The sequence below is a fragment of the Abramis brama genome, assembly GCF_963993115.1.
Source record: "Abramis brama genome assembly, chromosome: 10".
NCBI classification, from domain to species: Eukaryota; Metazoa; Chordata; class Actinopteri; order Cypriniformes; family Leuciscidae; genus Abramis; species Abramis brama.
The window spans coordinates 12,381,184-12,402,670 of record NC_139972.1 but is presented as its reverse complement, the minus strand read 5'-3'; the positions used below and the strand labels follow the sequence as shown (position 1 = coordinate 12,402,670).

The 21,487-nt window shown below is 37.3% G+C and overlaps 1 protein-coding gene across 6 annotated transcripts in view; it reads left to right on the top strand.

Annotated features, from left to right (window-relative positions):
- cadm2b (cell adhesion molecule 2b) overlaps positions 1-20,711 on the top strand; it is a 247,117-nt gene extending 226,406 nt beyond the window's left edge. For 3 of the 6 annotated variants that reach the window (XM_084126048.1, XM_084126046.1, XM_084126050.1), the window contains 4 exons: positions 6,677-6,703; positions 18,396-18,518; positions 18,644-18,749; positions 19,205-20,711. In XM_084126048.1, the coding sequence (XP_083982174.1) occupies positions 6,677-6,703; positions 18,396-18,518; positions 18,644-18,749; positions 19,205-19,310 (362 nt within the window). In that variant the 3' untranslated portion in view covers positions 19,311-20,711. The remainder of the gene's footprint in view (positions 1-6,676; positions 6,704-18,395; positions 18,519-18,643; positions 18,750-19,204) is intronic. The other 3 variants (XM_084126049.1, XM_084126047.1, XM_084126051.1) reach the window with 3 other exon arrangements.
- Positions 20,712-21,487: the final 776 nt, after the last annotated feature.

Here is a 21,487-nt window from a genome sequence, read left to right as displayed (position 1 = left end):
AGACCTACCGATTTTTTTTTTACTCTTCAAACAACTAATACAAATGCAATAAAATGATATTAATTATATTTTAGTAAGTATTGTGTATATAAATTGCCCATATATAGGCCTACATACAAACATATATACATATGTCTTTCTTTTAAATAAAAACCGGTGGCGTCATCTATGATTATAAGGGCTGTAGGCTATATGCGAAATGAAACCGAAATCGCGACACTCAGGGCCACGAACCTACAATTAAAACTTTCACAGAGATCTCAAACAAACATTAAAAACACCAAATATTAAGAATTGGCATATCAAGCAAAATGGTAAATGAATGATAAATTGATAAATGATCGAAAATCGTAGCCTATCTCCCCCTCCACAATGCTCACCGGCAATGCTCCGACATTAAATTTCTCTGTACTGTATGTGTTGTAGCCCTGTCATTAAAAACGATTTAGTTTCATATTCATGTTTAAATAAAATAATATATTTTTTTAAATTTCATGTTGATTATATGAAAAGTGAAAAGCATGAATAAGATAAGATGATCCCGAATATCGGGAGACAAATGCAGTGGGCAGACATGATTTTGAACATTTCATTAAGTTTATGTAGAAAACCTTTCTTTAAAGTGAATTTCGTTTCGTATTAATTGTATCTTAATTTTAATCAATGTTTCATCAACCAATTTATTGGATTCAATAAATAGGAGGTAAATAGGCTATAGCAGGCAATAATCACGACACGGTGGCGCGGGCGCGTGAACTTGAGGCTCGTCTCTTAAATAAACCGAAACTCAGCGTATAAGCTACTTGCCTCACAGACCTGAGAAATAGAAATCATGAAATGTCTACTTTTAAACAAAACAATAAAAAAAAATAAAAGAAAAAGAAAGCAGACTGCTCTCTGCTTATGCAATCCGTAATGTGATTTTCTCTCTGGCGCGCTCACTACTGCGAAGATCGCGAGTCAGTCAGCATCGTCAACTTCAACTTTGACACAGAAAACACTTGTTTATTAATAAACAATTGAAATGTATCCTTGATATATTTGACATATTAATAATCATTACTTTTCCCAGTTCTTTGTGACAGCTTTTAGGTGCGTTATTGGCAGCGCACCCTATGAACGCGTCCCCACCGCTCAATAGATTTTAGCTTGTGTGTGATTTATCGCGGGCACGGGTCGGGTAACGGGCCGAATATTAACGGGTCTGGGCGGGTGCGGATTTAATTTTGATATTATCACGGGTGACGGGTCGGATCTGGTGCTGAACTTTGCGGGTACGGGCGGGGGCGGGTCTCCAAAAATGGACCCGTGCAGGACTCTGATACAGATTAACCTCACAGCTCAAGCTATAGCGCAACTTCTCTTAAAGGGTAACTTCGCTGATTTTCAACCCGCTTTGTATTGTTGTAATGTCGGTAGTATAGGTAAATAAACAATGTTTACTAGTTCTCCGTGTTACCTGGACTGAGGAATTCACATTTATTTGTCAGCAAAAGTCCACCGGATGACACGAAACACACCATCCAGTGAATTTGACAGCTTTCGTGAAAACTACAGATTGTACTTCCGTATTTTGTATCCCCAGTTGGATTGACAGAAGATTATTAACAGTTATTATAAGAGTAGGTTTACCACTGAAAATGGTATCATATTTTGTCTACTCTTTAAACAGCATTATGGTAAAAATGGAACACAATGGCATCAGCTTTCTTACCTGTAGGTGACTGCGTTTTACTTAGGGCGTAACTGACAGAACGGCAGTTTCTTTCCGTTTTCCCCTCCATTTCTGTGTTCGTGGTCATCCACTTTGAAATGTTGACTACAAACATTTTTCAGATTTTCCGTCAGTGTTTTCTCCATTTTTAGGATTCTTTGCAGCCTTTAGTCTCTGTAAAACCAAAAGTAACTCACTCCCGCTAAACGTTTACTCTTTGTATTCTTGCACCCATGCAGGAACAATACAAGTCGACACCATTATGACAAAAGGTTTGCTAAGAAGTATTTCCTACTAAAGCAAGGCGGTAATTTACTCTGGTCAAGCTTATCTATAGCAGACTGGTGGGAGTGGCCTTGAACGGCAACGTACCCAGTGCATTATGGGTGTTAAAGTTTTCCTAGCAATTTGTCAAAAGGGTAGAAAATCTAAATTAAAAAAAATTCAAGATTTCGAAAATAAATTTCACCTTTCTACTGTGTAGGCTGACAACTTTTATTGAAAGCCCATTTTGCCAGTGGTAAAGTACTCCTTTGGTGTGGTCATATTAGATTTTTTTTGTGTGAAATTTCACATGAAAAAAGGTCCATTGTCAATAGCATTGAGATGTATGAAGCACATCTCACACAGAAGTCACTTTCAAAGCAAGCAGCTTTCTGTTGGTCAACAGGTTGAATTCACATGACCAACTTGAACATGAGTGAAATCTAAGTGTCAAACTTGTTTGCCCCACACGAAATTCTATGGCCACCCAAAGTATGTTTTTGCGTAGGCCTATGTATGGTTTCAGTTGTTACTATCTGCCCTATCTTGCACCCAGCGCAATTGACTTTGTACAACGACGCATGTATCATTCCTATTTTACACCCGACGCACAGCGGACTTTTCCCTCGACAGACGCACGTCGGTAAATTAGGGAATGAACTTGCGCTCCCGGGGGCGGTTCAGCGGAAAGAGGAGGCGTGTTCCGACGCAAACGTTCCCTGGTGCTATTTTGCAGTTCCAGAAAACAATTCCGCCACAGACCAGGAAAAACCTAGTCTAAAGTCAGTGGAGTGTTTTCAGTGGCACATTATTCAGATGCTATTTTAAAGGCGCATGCTTGGCCATAATGTAGCGTGTGCACAACGTGCATACACTTTGCTTCTCTCATCTACACACAGATGCAGCAGTTGCCATTTTTGCAAACCATACATAATTACAAGTGTAACCAGTGGCGTCAGGTATTTGAGGGAACTGTATGAAACAACAATTATATAACGGTCGACTACGCCACCCGGTATATACCGGGAACTCAGCCCCAAGACGGGGGGCGCACAGGTTTGTAACCAAAAGAAATGGGTGAGCAGTATTTGATTATTCAAATACAAAATTTAAAGGTCCCGTATTATGCCCCTTTTCACAAGATGTAAAATAAGTCTCTGATGTCCCCAGAGTGTGTATGTGAAGTTTCAGCTCAAAATACCCAACAGATAATTTTTTACAGCATGTTTAAATTGTCATTTTTTGGGGCTCAGAAAAACGCGCTGTTTGTGTGTGCCCTTTAAATGCAAATAAGCTGCTGCTGGACGACCCAGGGGGGCGGAGCTTCATGAGCTCGCGCTCAGTCTCTCAGGACAATTTCATCTCACGGAATGATGATAATATCAGAAACTCTCAGTAACTGTTCATTTCGAGTCGGACAATAATGCCTACAGAGTCAGAGTGCTGTATAGAGATGAAACAGGTATAGTTTAGTAGTTTAATTACGGTTATTATAACGTATTTGTCATCTGCTTGTATGTATCCATTATTTATTAATAGCCTACAAGTCTGCTGTCTGAATGATGATCAAACATATACTGATGAGTTTAATAAAGTTTATTGTACATCACACAAAAGATGAAGCGTCAGTTTTACTTCAGAAAATCACCGTAAGAGCTGAGTAAACACAGTAAGTTATAAGAAGTGCGCAAGTACATAAACGAATTTCGGTAGAGTTGAGGGAGCATTCCTGTGGGCGGAGGTTAGTCAAAAAACTGTTCTAGTGACGTCATTAAAGAAGGAAGTAGAGGGATGTAGTCCAAACGGGCCGTTCGATGTAGGCGACTTCTGTTAAATAAAATATCTCGCTTGGCATTGAACTTTGAGCTTTGTAATTTTACAGATATTATTTATGCTCTAACAGCAACATTACACACTAACTAAAGTTTGAAACATGGGATCACGAAGAACGGGACCTTTAAAACCATCAATACATTAACATCAAGGGCTCAATATTCACATGTCAAAAAGAAAAGGAAAAGAACCAACACTTTACAAAACTTCAATATAAAGAAATAATAAATACAAAAAAACAAATACACGAGAAAGCTTAATTGAGAGGGAGATGGCCTGCTGTGACCCTCAATTCACACAACACACTTAATATCCACACACACACACTCTGGTGTAGTCAGGTCACTCAATAAGCACAGCACTCATTGTGAACCCCGTTAAACAGCGGCTAAACCCCTCCTCTATACACTTTCTTCGTCACGCTGTTTACGAGAAAAAAAAGACAAACAATAAACATTAATTAGCTGGTACAAGCCAGCCCCCAAAGAAAGAAACAGTCAGTTCACAAAAACATAAAATAAGAATAATAAGAATACACAAAAACAATATTAATTTCAATCTTGTTCTGTAACTCAAAAGTAAACTTAAACCTAAACAAAAGGAAAGGAAATTATTACATACAAAACACGCAAAAATGAGCACAAGACAAATTAAAGAAAAATCTCAATTACAATTCGGAGCAAAACAAGAAACAAATCAAAATGAAACAAACAAGGCCACGATCGCCCGCACACAAAGAGCAAGCCAGCGAGAAAACAGCCACGCTTCCACTTTAGTTCTTACACTTCGGCGAGCAATCGTCCAGGCTCGCCGCTATACAAGTTCAAGTTCGCTCCAACGAAAAGACGACCAAAATAAGCCCAGGCAAGGCAGCAGTGCGTTACGTCAACAGACGCGCATCTCGTCCCGCAATATAGAGGTGAAACCCTTGCTCTTGTCACTCAATCTGTCGAACATGAAACAGAAATATTACTAATAAAACAATAAACCACGAGACAAACCACGCGAATGGCTCTCATACATACCGGAAATGTTCTCAGCGCAGCACTATACATGTTCGCTGGCCTCAACATGCTGCCGGTTGCTCGTCAATAAACTACACAGACTCAAAATAGTAAATACACATTCCATTGACGAAAATCCTCAAAACAGACGTACCAACCTCAAAACCCAGGGCAGCCTGTGCACGAACGCACAGAGCCGAGACGGCACTTCAGCTACTCTCCCATTCATAAATGGCGGCCTCCGTAAAGGGGCGGTACAGGTGTCAACGCATCCCAAGTGACAAAAACCTCCCCATTTTATACCATGACACCAGACTGCTGATAGGTTCAATGTTTTCACATTGGCCAATGATCAACACGGGTACACTTCACCCTGCTACACAAGGAAAAATATTCCACATGAGGGAAATCATTGTGGTGTCCATGAAGATGTGAAAAAATAGGCATAAATCTAGCTTACACATTTGCCAAAATTATTATACGCCTGTTTAACCGAAGCTAATTTGGGTGGGTTTCTCCCATCCCCATACAGTGTCACTTCTCTGTCTTTTACGTCTCTGACGAGAACGCCGGTCTCCTCGGCTGTGAACCGCTCCTGGCGTGCGCCTGGCAAATCCGCCGTTACAATAGCAATCCGCCATGGAACAAGCGCGCCTGCTCTTAAAGGGAATGTGAGATGACGCTCTGATTGGTTTATTTCACGTTACGCCCAAACCACACCTATGAATAATGAAGCTGCTTCAGACCAACCCATTTTAGATTTGCGTCGGGCGCAAGAGTCATTTATCCCGCCGGTATAATAGCAACAGCGCCCGAGATCCGCCCACAAAGTTACTTGCGTTTCGCGTTTGATACTTGCGTTTCAGATCGTTAAAATAGGGCCCTATGAGTTTTTTCCCCATGATTCCTCAACAGAAAACTTTTTATACGTTTTGGCCGTTCATTAACACAACAAGATCGGTTTGGGGGCCTAAAAACGCAAACTTTTGAAAACAAGTTTCAAAGTTCAAGTTTTTTTAAACAATACCGTTATTGTCTCTGTGTAAACTACAAAAACGTTGAAACATTGACGTCATGCGCATGAATATTACATGTTCAGTCTTTTGGCGCATAGTGTTTCTTTACAAAGTGACATCGCCAACTACTGGCCTGGCAGCAGAATACAGCGTTTTTAGTCGTTTTCGCGGATCCGTGCGAACGGGAATCATTTTGACAACATTGTCGTCTGTACATGAAAAACACAAAGGCACAACTTTTCTGTTTTTAGTACATTGTTGTGGTGTAAACATACCCCAAGTACAAAAGTGATCGATGAAGCATGATTTGCTCGTGAAGACGTTCGTATTCATATTTCACACACAAACTCTCTGCACACACACGGTTAGTGAATGAGACCAATTGTCCCAATTTGTCATGCCCGTTCTTTTTATCTGTGTAAGATAAAGAGGCTAGTAACTCAAATGAATTAACTGGTATTAATGCAGTAGAAAATATCTCCAGCTTCAGAGGCTTGAAATACAGAGCGATTTGCATGATAAGTAACATCATTACAGAGCAGTGCAGCGGGACGTAGCAGACACCAGAGATTAGCAAGAATGTAGAGTTATGAATATGCCAAATGGATGTGTCTTGCAGGATGTGTTAGTTTGTACAAAACTGCATTTGTACTTGAAACCATTATGTCGTCCCAGTCGTCCATGTTCCATCATTCTGACAGCAGGTTAATGCTGTCGGTTAGTGTCTTCATTAATGGTTTTGAGTTTTGTGGGCAGTTTTTTTTTTTTTTTAATTCTCTCCCCTTGTTATGTCCTCACCCTTGTCTTCCCTTACTGCCCCTTTCTGTCTGCGTCCATGGCAACAGCTAAAGATTTCCCAGGTACAACTACAGGTAAATATTACAAATACAGAGTGCTGACATCATCATTGCGAGACAGGGCGCTGTAATGTGGCTTGGTGGGTCTGGTTACGCCAATTAACCTCCTCCATAGCATGAGCTGGGAGCCATTGCCTTGCATGGGAGCACTGCTGATCTTTGTGAAATGTCATGGTGCTCCATGGTGCTGTCATTCACACAAGACCCACTTACAGGCATCAGTGAAAGGAAATCTTATTTCTGTTAGGAAGAATCTGGAAAAGTTAGAAATACAGAAGGGTCAATGGCACAAGGATAGGCCTACGGTATACAGGATGACGAAAAGGAAATATCTTTTTTAAAATGCATGTTCTTAGAAATGTATACAGTCCTTTTTGCATTTGTGTCAATTTCAGGCATTTTTCTACACATATGTCAGTTTCATACATTTTTGAAGGCCATTTTTAACATCAAATGTCAAGTGGTGTAACCAAGTAAATCTTTATGTAATTTTTACATCTACACGTTAGATTTTATTAGAGACCCATAAAATAGTTGAGCCTTAGTGAAGAATGTAGGCTATATTTTAAAGTTTTGATGAAATAGTACATTATATAAATAATGTAAAAAACAGAAAATAAGACTATTTTTCAAGCATGTTTTAGTTCTTTTTTGTTATTATCTCCAATAACCAGACAGACTGAATCTTAAGAAACCAGCACTCAATTCTTGAAGATAGCTCAGTGTCCTTGTAGATCATTTGAAAGGCGTAAACACAAAGCTACGAGGAAAAAATAACCGAGTTGCAGCAGTGACTGTTAAATCACTGCCATAAAAACATGTTATTATATGTCATCATATAATATGTGTGTGCATGGTATGGCCTTTTGAGAACATGTTTTATTTTGCTATGTGCAGTTTATGTCCTGTTTTGTTTTGTTTTTTGGTGAAGCATTGATTTTTTTCAGCTTGGTCGTCTATTTCACTGGGGTCTCTGTGCTGAATGTTTCACCTCGATGTGTTCTAACTATTTGTCATAGGTCAGATTTCCTTAGCCTGCTCTCCCATAAGGGAACTGATTTTAATTATAAGCAGCTGTAATTTGTTTTTTAAATCTAATCATATTTTATGCCACCCACACCATATTCCGCTGGGAGTAGAGTGAACATGAGTTGCAAAATGAGTGTGTGGAGATGACAGCGCTTATATACAGATAGTATTTCAGGTGCCATCTGTATTTAGAACACAATTCATACTTTTAAGGAATGTCACCAGTTCAAAACAAATGCAATTTTTTAAATTATTGCTATAATAAAAATAACAAAACACCATGCAGAATGCCTTGCATTATTATAAACACAATTTATGCTTGTTTTTGCTAACTGATGGATGAACTGTAACTGTATTCTGTGTTAATCGACAGCAGGTAAATATTTTTTGCTGGAGTGCTGACATCATTGCGAGACAGGGCGCTGTAATGTGGATTGGTGGGTCGGGTTACGCCGATTAACCTCCTCCATAGCATGAGCTGGGAGCCATTGCCTTGCATGGGAGCACTGCTGATCTTTGTGAAATGTCATGGTGCTCCATGGTGCTGTCATTCACACAAGACCCACTTACAGGCATCAGTGAAAGGAAATCTTATTTCTGTTAGGAAGAGTCTGGAAAAGTTAGAAATACAGAAGGGTCAATGGCACAAGGATAGGTCTACAGTATACAGGATGACGAAAAGGAAATATCTTTTTCAAAATGTAGTTTAAAATGCATGTTCTTAGAAATGTATACAGTCCTTTTCGCATTTGTGTCAGTTTCATGCATTTTTGAAAAACTTTTAGGCCATTTTCAACATCAAATGTAATGTAAGGAAATCTTAATATAGGCATTTTTCCACACATTTGTGTCAGTTTCGTACATTTTTGAAAACTTTTAGGCCATTTAATCTGTGTTAATCGACAGCAGGCCTCTATGGAAGCTTGTTTCCGCCAAGGAATAAAAAATAGGTAATTGCAACTTTTTATCTCACAATTCTCACTTTTTTTCTCAGAATTGCGAATTTATATCGTGCAATTCAGACTTGAGTTCATATCTAACAGATCTGAGAGAAAAACTCAGACTAGTGAGAAATAAAGTTAGAATTGCCAAATATAAAACTCGCAATTCAGATTTTTTTTCCAATTGCAAGTTTCTATATTGCAGTTTACTTTTTCTCAAGATTGCGAGTTTATATCGCACAATTTGGACTTAATAACGCGCAATTGCAGGTTCATATCTAACATTTCTGAGAAATATAATTTTTTTCTCACAATTGCGAGTTTATATCTCGTAATTTCTCATAATTGAGTTATTAAGTCTGAACTGCGGGCAGTGTTGTGTAAGTTACTCCAAAAAAGTTATTAATTGCCAGTTACTAATTTAAATAATAGTAAATAATCTCCAAGACTCCAACAGTGTAATTAGATTACTGTACTCTAAAATGTATTGCATTACTTATTACTAATTACTTTTTCTAAATTCCATATCAACCTCAACCAGTCTAACAAAACAATCATAAACATGAAGCTGCTCATTTAATTTTATCAAATAAATAATATAAAATTCCATAAATTATTATTGAACTGACCAAAGTATTTAAAGGAACAAGGTTACATTGAAAACATACATTTTGAACATTAGACGTAAAATTTTTATGTTAAATCCAATACAGAATTGTTCTATAGTCTATACAGTATTTATTGCAATAACATCAGAAGTAACTGTAATTAAATTACAGAAAAAAAGTTATCCCTTGCTTTACTTTTTCCAAGGGGAAAGTAATTAGTAATTAATTACTTAGTAATGCATTACAACCCAACACTGATTGCGAGATAAACTCGCAATTGGAGGAAAATACTTTATTGCTTATTTATTTTTACAATGGCACAAACAAGCTTTCATAGTTCACAAATGCTGACAATAGAGCTTAACTTGTTTTGAACTTGGAACGTTCCAACAATAATGCAAATTAAAAGTGTTGCCTATAGACCTCATTTCTTATCTCCACAGACATTTTTATGTACAATTTCACAGGGTCTTTGCCACAAATTGTAAATCAAGAAATCAACATTAATTAATTCCACAGTGATTTATTTTGATGCAAATGTTCATTTAAAGCTATGAAGATTCTGATTGTGTGTGTGTGTGTGTGTGTGTGTGTGTGTGTGTGTGTGTGTGTGTGTGTGTGTGTGTGTGTGTGTGTGCCATAAAACACATTGTGCCTCTGGCCTTTCACATGCGAGATCTTAATGGAATTCATTAACGCTCAAGCAAAATGACTTGCGTCTTTGGCCACATGTCACCATCCGTGAATGAGACTAATGATCTCTTTACTTTCACAAACCAGCTCCATTTCCAAAGGAGTTCAGTATGTCTTTGCTCCACCAACAGAAAGAGACACATCAAAGTCTCTTTCAAGGAAAGTCTGTTCCCTCGGCGGCCATATTTGCAACACCTTTCAAGACCAAGTCCTGAAATCAAAAAAAAAAAAAAGAAGCTTTCCGAATTCACAATTAACCCTCAGAGAGTCTTCGGTCACTTCTGACCGAAAAATTTTCTGTTTTGAATTTTAAAAAATCACAGCTTCATCGGAAGGTTATGATACTTGGTGACTTTTATGGCATTAGGTATGTGAATGCAAAAAAAAATTGAGGTCATGATCCGAGCATGCTAAGTGGTCGTAAAAAAAATAGTCACACTCAGTGCCTTCGGTCAAAAATGACCGACCCATAGGAAATGAATGGGAAATTTACAAAAACACAAAAATTCTCTGAATTTTTGTCTGTACAATCTACAAATCGGCCACGATTCAAAAAAAAAGTACACCGCAGTAAAGGGGTGACACTCTACAACATCAAGAGTGCAAAAAATTCACACCCACCCACACACACACACATAGAAACACACTTTTATACACATACACACCAATAAATTCAGATTACAAAAAATCTGTTTTGAATTTTTAAAAATCACAGCTTCATTGGAATGTTACGAAACTTGGTGACTTTTCTGGCATTAGGTATGTGAACACAGAAAAAAATTGAGGTCATGATCCGAGCATGCTAAGTGGTCGTAAAAAAAATAGTCACACTCATGGTCTTCGGTCAAAAATGACCCCCATAGGAAATGAATGGGAAATTGACAAAAACACAAAAATTCGCTACAAATCGGCCACGATGCAGAAAAAAAGTGCTCAGCAATGAAGGGGTGAAACTCTAAAACATCAAGAGTGAAAAACATAACATAATTAATAATTATAATTAATATATATATATATATAATTAATATAATAATTATAAAAAATATTAAAATAATAATTAATAAAATGTTATAAACCTTGGCAAAAAGTATTATTTGAGAATTTCTAAAAAAATACAATCAATCCACATCTTAAAAGTAAGTAATTTGGTCCAAAAACAACTAGAATTCACAAGCATCTCCATTTAGAGCTATTACAGGCATCTAGTGGTAAACCCATGCAATAACATGATTTATTTAATTTTATGTTTAATAAATTGATTTATTTTTTTTATTTTTATTTTTTTTCTGAAAGCCTAGTCTCTATTTTAACCGAAAATACCGCATAGAAAAATAAAATAAAAAAATAATAATAATTTAAAAAAAAAACATTATTTCCAATGGCAAAAAATGGACTATAAATATTGCATAAATATTAATAAGTTCAATCAAATTGTCTCAAAATACTAAATTAAAAAGAATAAATATTATAGAACAAAAATAAATTGCATTGGTTTTTACTGGGATGGAGGAAGTTTCATTTTTAGGTGTCCGGTCACTTCTGACCGGGAAGGCACTGAGTGTGACTGCTAAACGAAGACTCTCTGAGGGTTAAATAACATATTTCAAATTAGCAACAAAATCTGACATGACCTGTCCCATAAATGTTGTTTCTTGTGCTCAATCAGTATTAAAAAAATTTTATTTTTCCAATGGGTATGTGCAGTCATAAGCACGTGTCTCGGAACACAAGCTGAAGTGACATGAAGACTTAATCAATCAGAAAATGGCTCTTTAATTTAGAAGGCGGGACTTATTCCGCCATATTGCGTGTTGCACTTTCTCCCGAATGCACCGTCGTTGTATATCTAAAGTCTTTGATGTGTGTGCCTCCGTTAGCCAGCTATTTATCTCTGATCAGATACATTTGGAGATATCATAAGTGTTTTCTATTCAGTCATGTCTGTTCAAAGGACTCGACCCTTTGCTGATGCTAGCTTACAGAATGTTTTTCAGTAAAATATGCTGATAAAGGGGTAAAATTAGATAGATATTTCCAGTGTTGGGGTAAAGCATTACAAGTAACTTGAGTTATGTAATCAGATTACTTTTTTTAAAGTAACGAGTTAAGTAATGCATTGCTTTTGAATTTACTTTTTCCAATAAGTAACGTGTTACTTTGTTTTCCCAAAAATAGATTTTTTTTGTTTTGTTATTAAAAAACAAACAAGCAAGCCCAGCCCAGGTGAGAAACAAATGACGCAAAAGTATAGCGTAACGCATTACTTTCCGTAAAAGTAATAAGTAATGCAATTAGTTGCCTTTTTAGGGAGAATTACTTTTCAAAGTAACTTTCCCAAACACTGGATATTTCTCAAAAATGTCTTTAAAATAAGTAATTGGCATTTATTAATTTGACCATGAACCACAAAAGCCTTACATATGGAGCACTGGACAAAATATTTTACTTATACTAGGAATATAGCCAAGTGAAAAGGTGAATTTGAGCAAAATGTGGAGCCTTTGATATCAACAACAAAAATAAATGGGAAACATTGATCCTCCGTAAGCTGAAAAGCACAATATATACTATTCAAAATTTGAGGGTCGGTAAGATGTTATTTATTTATTTATTTATTTATTTAGTGAAAGAAATTAGGTTGCCAGGACAACTCTTATTCAGCAAGGAAATTCAAAAAGATTTCTATTGCAAATAAATGCTGTTTCTTTTTAACTTTATATTCGTCAAAGAATCCTAAAAAACATGTAAGAAATGTTTCTTGAGCACCAAATCAACAATTTAAAATGATTTCTGAAGGACACTTAAAACTGGAGTAATGATGCTAAAAATAGCTTCTTTTTTTTTTTTAAATGACATTTTATGACATTTTTAAATATATTCAAATATAAAAGAGTTGTTTTAAATTGTGAAAATGTTTCACAATATTACTGTATTTTTATTCAATAAAAGTCAGCTTAGTTGTTTTAAATTGTACAAATATTTCACAATATTACTGTATTTCTATTCAATAAAATGGTTAGTCTTTCTAGCAAGAGTCTTTCAAAAATATTAAACAAAAAAAAAACTTTTCAATGGTATATTGTACTATTTGGACTATGCACAATTACATTGTATATTGCATTTTATTATTTTGACTTAATTGTTTAAAAATATTGCAGTATATCTCAATACCTTCTGTCACTTTTATAAGTGCCACATAAGCAACATTTTACTGTGTATTTAGGATCATTTTTGTAAACTTCTGTGTTCAACAATCCAAACATACAGGCCTTTCATAGACCTATTTAAAAATGGGCAAACGTCCTATGATATGGTGGATAGCAACAGCTGCTAAGGTAGGATTGGTCAAAAACATTTATTTAAGGCGGGGCTTAGCAAAGCATCAGCAGTGGCTTTCTTTCCCAGTCACGAAAAGCTTTGCGGGTTAAGAATAATAAATAAATGCAGTAGTTTTTCTTTTTCTAGCTTAACACAACCAAGGTCAAATACAGCTAGTACACTCCCCCACATGTAAAATCATGAGAATTGAAAATCGATATTGAAGGACCTTGAATGAAAGAATCAAAGTGATCAGTGTGTGTGCATGTGAATAAATGAGGTAACATTACTGTCCCGCACAAGCTCTAGAATGTGAATCCTGCCTTTAATAATGTACTGCACAACAAGACAAACATCATTATTCTTATCCCTGCTTTAAAGCTGTCTATTCACAAGATGCCATAATAAAATCAGCCAGTATCCTTATTATCAAGGGATATGCAAAACTCCACATTTCTAAGCAACAGCCATCTATAAAAAAGAGAAATTATTGCAATAGAATAAATAAACTTTTTGAATTGTAAATGTATATAATTCCTGAGGCTCATTTAAATGAGAAAAAATGAGATTGGAAGAGCAGCTTGAAATCATGTAACTGCTACACAGCTCATTCAGTTAGAGTCGGGGGCAATAAAATGAACTATATCATCAAACTGCATATTCATAAGAAAATAAAAGACATCTGCAGCAATAATGGTTTTGTTGTGTAGACGTGCTATCATTTTTTATGTGTTATGTTTTTCTAATATTTATTTATAAAGCATTTTGCAGACATCCACAGCAACTTACAAAAGTGCTTTATATTTATATAAGCTTTATATATTTTAAATAGTCTTTAAATACTGCATAGCAAGTTCAATCTGTGTGTTAAAGTGATTAGGCGGCAAATACAACACAACATAGGCTGTCAAAATCGGAGTGAAGCAAATCTCATGAATCAAGATCGGTGTACTTGATTCTGAACAGCCTCTCATTCTTTGAACATAATTTCCATGTGGCTTTTATTTTTGCCTCTAAACAAAGCACAATGTTAATTGAACCAAATGGGTTCATTTATGTGTTAGAAATGGGTCTGCAGAAGTCCCTGTTCTACACATCTCCCAGGGTCACTTTGCCAAGCGCAGCAGAAGACAGAGCCATTCATCACTATGAGCTAATGAGAGCAAGTTCGAAGTGCAATAAAGACACATAGTTAAAGTTTACACCCTTGCAGAAGCACTGAAATGGTGCCCAACGCAGGGCCAAAAGGTGCTGTGTCAGGACACAATTACTCCAGGTCAAAGAAAACCCATTTTGTCCTGTTCCCTTCAAGCTAGGTTAAAGGGATATTTCACACAAAAGTGCTGTCACTCTCATGCTGTCCCAAACCTGTAGGATTTTTTTTTTTTTAAGAAATCCTGGCCTGAATGAGGATTTAAAGGTACAGTAAGTGATTTCTGAGAAACACTGTTGATATTTGAAATCAACCCAAACAAACACACCCCTCCCTTCATTGCTCCGCCCCCAAAATGCATGAACACGCAATGCAAGAGTGGATGTCTATTCTGAAGCGAAGCAAAATAAAACGTAGATGATAAATGAAGAACAAGGAGGAACAAAAAATGAACATACAGTACACAAGATTATATACAAGCAAGAGTTGGTTGTTAGTCACCAGCAGCTCCAGACAAACAATGAACTCAAAACTGTCCTGTTACTACAGCTAACATTACAACAACAGCATATCTTTGATCTGTGAAACAGCAAAACCAATGTTACTCACGTACATGTATGGAGAAGAAACAACACTCAGGTCTCTCCAGCACTGGAAAGCTTTTCTAATATTAAACTGTGTCCTAAAGCTCTTGCCTGCTCATAATTCTTCTTTTCCCAGTGATATTCCTCTGACCTTTTCTCTTTTGTAATGTCTCTCAGCCATCTCCCTTTCTACAGTCTTTCTTCAAATCTCCCTCTTGTTCTCTCTATCTCTCCTCCCCCATCATGAGTGGACACGCCCCTACTGCTGATTGGCTCACTCTCTCCTCCCCCATCATGAGTTGACACGCCCCTACTGCTGATTGGCTCACTCTCTCCTCCCCCAACATGAGTTGACATGCCCCCTACTGCTGGTTGGCTCACTCTCTCTCTCCTCCCCCATCATGAGTGGACACGCCCCTACTGCTGATCGGCTCACTCTCTCTCTCTCTCTCTCTCTCTCTCTCTCCCCCATCATGAGTGGACACGCCCCTACTGCTGATCGGCTCACTCTCTCTCTCTCTCTCTCTCTCTCTCTCTCTCTCCCCCATCATGAGTGGACACGCCCCTACTGCTGATCGGCTCTCTCTCTCTCTCTCTCTCTCTCTCTCTCTCCCCCATCATGAGTGGACACGCCCCCTACTGCTGATTGGCCCACTCTCTCTCCTCCCCCATCATGAGTGGACACGCCCCCTACTGCTGATTGGCTCACTCTCTCTCTCCTCCCCTATTATGAGTGGACACGCCCCTATTGCTGATGGGCTACAAGTGTGTTGCGCTACTCGGCCCAATCCACTTTCAACAGTGTTTCTCAGAAATCACTTACAAACTGCACCTTTAAGCTTGGAAATGACACAAAAGCTCCATAGTGGAGAAACAAACCAAAATTAAATTTGTTATAAAAAACTTCTTTGGCCTCCTCTTGTAAGGAGTATCGTGAGCACATCAATTGTTTTTAGTCGGATATTTCCAGTGAATCAATTGTTCCGGACCAGATTTTCAGTGAATAGCATCTTAAAGCTTGTTCGCAGTCCTCATAAACTTTCATCATGGAAAAGAGTGGCCAAGCTATTCATCAAAATTTTTACCTTTTGTGTTCCACAGAAGAAAGAATGAGAATTTTTGGGTGAACTTATCCTTCTACACATCCAAGGCAGGTAATGGCAGCACTAGCTGTCTAGCGCACTGAGCTATCCGCAGTGGGGTCTTAAGATGCACAACTCCAGGTGGCGATTTATTCAGTAGAAGTTCAGAGGCGACCGGATTCACCCTAGTCTGCGCTCGCTCACTCAAAGTTAAACCCAGGAGACAAATCAGCCTGCCGCAACCCCTGCCGGTTTGAAACTTGTTGTATATCGCCAAGAATTGAGTGACTTTGGTCCTCGCAGGCCTGTGAGATATGACTGATCTTTGGTAGCTGTTCAGCATTCGTTTGTAATGATAAATCCCCCCCGCTCCTCCCTCCTGCTGCCTATTGAAAGTCAGGATAGAACATTGGCTTTGAATTGATGTTGCTTGGGCTCCAAATCTCAAAGCAGAATGACATGCTGGGGATGTTTCTGTGATCTGGCATGAAATAAACACCAGTTTGCAACTCCTCAATTTGACCACATGGGAATGTCAAATGGTGGTAATATAATATATATATTGGATGATATACACATTGAATGCCCAACACAATATTCCTTAAATATTCAGTGGCTACAGAAAATGCATTCTAAAAGCTTTTTCAGTAACATTAATTTATTTAAGCATCATGAAGATGTCAGTGTGTATGTAGAAAACAATATTTTTCCAAAGCTTATGATTCATAAGATTATGGTTTTAAGTGATGCACCAGTAATGGCATTATGGGTAATTGAAAGAAATGAGGCAGCAGCAGTAAAAAACATCAAGTACTAAATTGTTTAACTTATATGTTTTAAACATATGATTATATGTTTATAAACTTATCCCATCTTTTGTTTTAAACTAGATTTGTATATTTGCTTTGTGGTTGCTTAGAGTTTTCTGGTTGGTTACTAGGTGGTAACTTACTGGCACAAGTCTCTATAGCAATGTGTCCATCCAAGTTGCAAAAAATTGAAATATTGCAAAGAACAATTTGCGAAAAAAGCAGCGTTTCCATCCCATATGTTCAAGAGCACAAAATCTTCAGGGGAAATTTGTACAAAATGGAAATGGAAGCTGTGTGAAAAATGACTTGCAGTTTAGAGCATGCAGACTAAGTACCTCAACAAAAAAAGAGATGGAGAAATCTTAAAGGGAAAATTTATTAATGTCATTAATTACTCACCCTCATGTCGTTTCAAACCCATAAGCCATTTGTTCATCTTCGGAATACAAATGAAGATATTTTAAATGAAATCTGAGCCAGTTCTGTACTCTCCATTGACAGTCTACGCAACTACCCCTTTCAAGCCCCATAAAGTTAGTAAAGACATCATTAAAATAATCCATGTGACTCCAGTGGTTTAACCTCAATTTTATGAAGCAACGCAAGTGCTTTGTTTGTGCAAAAAAAAAAACAACAACATAATTTACCAATTTATATACAAAATATTAATCTCTGACGTGCATTGTGTCTTATTACCTATTTTGGAGCTTGAAAGTGTAGTTGCGTAGCTGACAATGGAGTGACAGAAATCTCTCAGATTTCATTAAAAAGATCTTCATTTGTGTTCCGAAGATGAACGAATGTCTTACACTTTTGGATGAGGGTGAGTGAATGATGACAATTTAAAATTTTGTTGGTGAACTAACCCTTTAAGAAATCAGTCCTACAAGTTGAGTAGTACAAAACAGAATTACCCAGACCTGAACCTACCCATGATTCTAATAGGAAAAGCACATTAAAATCATACAACATGTTAACGATTTCACTTTTTTTTCACATTTTGGAAGCTCTATTTGCATCTGGGTCTGATATGATATTTTATTATATATTATATTATGATATTCTGGTCTCTACGCATGGTCTGGGTAAGTCGGTGTGTAATCTTTTTCATAAAAATCACAAAAATCAATAATAAGCCACAAGTCTCCATAAGAAAACCATAAGTCTGATCCCTTAGAAAGCCAATCTTTCCTCAACAACCTACACCATTTAACACATAATTTATGTAGCACTACAGCGCGATGGTTACGGTTCATGTACTTCAGTGTGGTTTGTAATTGCGTGTCCCAATATCTAAATTGAATGGTATGAAGTGAAAAATGAAGTAACTGCCTGCTCCAGCTGAGATGCTCACAACTGTATTTAGTGAATTGTGGGAAGCAACGAGTCAATGCATCTTATATTAACACGCCGACCCATAATTGGCTAATTATAGTGGTCGTTCCACTGGCGTCTTTTCACGCCGTCCTCTCCTCCTCCTCCTCCAGATCCCAACGCTCTGACGCAACACGGTCCCGACCACGCTCTCATCGGCGGAGTGGTGGCCGTGGTGGTCTTCATCACCCTGTGCTTCATCATCGTCCTGGGCCGATATCTGGCCAGGCACAAAGGTACGGCTTCCCTCCCCTCTCTCTCGCCCCCCCCACCCCCCCCACCTATAGTGTGCAAAATGCTTCAACATGTCCACTGTTGTACCTTATGTGTCTATGTGACCTATGTGGGACTGTGTGGACAGGGACATACTTAACCAATGAGGCCAAAGGAGCGGAGGACGCCCCTGACGCAGACACTGCCATCATCAATGCGGAGGGGAACCACGCACATGCAGAGGAAAAGAAAGAGTACTTCATTTAGCACCTCTGTTTTTTTTCTGTTCAGTATTGTCACGGCAACACTGCGAGCCAGCAGAGGAGGCGTTATAGCGCTCCGCTCCCTAACAGCACTAGTCTGGTCTGGCTTTGTCTCTGTTTGCGAAAAACCTCTTTAAGGCCAAATTCGACACACCACCTGCTGAAAAAGAATGTTGCCTCTTTTTAAACGATTCATAATCGTCTAAAAAAAATATATATAAAAAAAATAATCTAAAATCAGTTGAGTTTGTAACTGTAACACCAGGTCCATTTAGGCCAAGAAACCCTATCCCACCCCTCCAAAATGATCCCCGTTTGATTTGCAAAGTGCCAAAATATACAGACATGTGCTTGTCATGTTTGTTGCTGTGTTTATTCATTTAATTTCCCAGTGAATGCTGATTTCTCAACCACCCTCACTGTGCCTGTTATATACCTTTTTACAGATATTACCAGGGAGCGGCAAGAAATGTGGTTCATCTCAAGTCGGAAAACCTTGGCTTTGCCAATAATTACGCTTTAAGACAAGAATATGTGAGATGTATAATGTAAATATCATGTACTGTCTTTGTTTTTTTTGTGTGTGTGAGTGTGTTGTTTTCCATTGTGAAAGTGGGTGTTTTTTTTTTTGGAAGTACGCCCTGTAATAAAGAATATACCCAAGAGACACGGACAATTATGTAACATACGGAAACCCGAAACAAGCCGGCAGATTGAAAATGGCAGGAAGTCGATGAAGCACAAATGAGAATTGGTGTGTAGCCATTAGAAGCGAGATTATTTTCTATTTCCATCATACCTGTCTGTATATTCTTGCACTGTTAATATTCCCCCCCCCCCCCGAGCGTTTATTTCAAACCTGAAAATGTACCAAACATAAGCACAAAGTCATTGTAAAATGTCATTGGTTTAGACCAGGGTTCCTCAAACTCGGTCCTGGAGGGCCGCTGTCCTGCAGAGTTTAGCTCCAACCCTGATCAAACACACTTGAGCAAGCTAATCAATGTCTTCAGGATCACTAGAAACTCACAGCTAGGTGTGTTTGATCAGGGTTGGAGCTAAACTGTGCAGGACTGTGGCCCTCCAGGACCGAGTTTGAGGAACCCTGGTTTAGACAGTCTCAGGATGAAAAGAAGAGCCTAATTGAATTTGTATTTTATCACTCGAGTGAATGAATTTTTGTTCTCGCTTTGTGAATTGACCTAAACAGCCATTTGTTTGACGTTTGAAGGGAAGTTCGCCATTGTTTCATTTTGTTTCGCTGACCGACCCTTGTTAATATTGCTGTATATTACTTTGCTAAAGTGATTATTGGTGGAATATTGTTAAACTATAGGATCCCATATATATATATATGAGAAAACAAATGTCAAAATATCTATTTCAAGTGTCCCATACATTTAGTTCAAATAAGTGAAGAAAATATTTGTTTGTTAGTTTGTTTTGTCCCAACCCAGGGAATGTATATAATGTGTATACTTAAGCATTTGGTAAGCTGTTTATTTAATTGAATTTGAAATCTTTATTGCTCTGTTTAATTCTACATGTGTGCAATTTCATTTTAGCCTCTCTACACTAAGTATGTCCCCACTGATACTTGTCATTAATACTAATTTATTGGGTAAATCTGATGGACAAACACAATACATTATTATTAGTGCTTTTTATAAGCTTGTGAACAGATAGGACCGTTTGTCAGAACAACAATCACCATTATTGCCTTTGTGTTTGCAACAAAACATACAACCACACATTGAAGCTCTGGAGAAAGCGTAACCTTCAATGTACATTTTTATGAAACATGTTTCCAGTGTTCATACTTTATTTCACTCTTTATAACATCAACTAGAACTGAGACATTTTTCTAAGAACTTTTTATTTGCCCTATTGTTTTTTTGCTGTATGGGAAAATGTGTGAGGTTGCTTTTACATTAAATATTCAACTTTTTCAAACTATGCCTCTGTAAAAAAAAAACAAAAAAAAAACTCAGAGTACTGAGTAAAATATGCACAAACTCGGAATTGTGTTTTCTTCTTCATGCAACACATAAGTGAACACAGAACAGATAATCTTACACACACACACACACACACACACACATATATATAGTTCATATGTGTAAATGTATTTAACTTTGAAATGTATTGACAATGTTAGATAGATTAAATAATTTTTTTACATTTTATACAATTATGTAATTGTATAAAAGTCCTAAATATATAATATAAAATTTAAACCTTTACTATATATATATATATATATATATATATATATATATATATATATATATATATATATATATATATATTAAATTGTGTATGTAGGCTATATAAAAAATATATAAATCCATAGAAATTCACGGATAATTTGTTGTTTTGTCGTTAGTGAAAATCAATATTTACCTTGTATTTGAAAAAGGATCCTCATATAAGAAACAATACTAAAATTCAGAGTCAGTTCATTCACATTCGGAGATTGACTATTTTTGACTGACAAAATGCCGGCGGACGGAAACATCAACAGCTACAGCGAGTTGTTCAAAACCTTTCTTTTTAGTTAACTCTGTGTACACAAACAATGTTGTCAATGCTCGAGTTCATGTGTAGAGCCCCTGGTGATACTTCGAGCAAAGTTTCATGTTGTGTCGAGCCTTCTCAATGTTCTTAAAAATAGCGATTTTTGATGCTATCATAGAAGTGCCCCAAGCACACCCATTCAAAAGGCAATT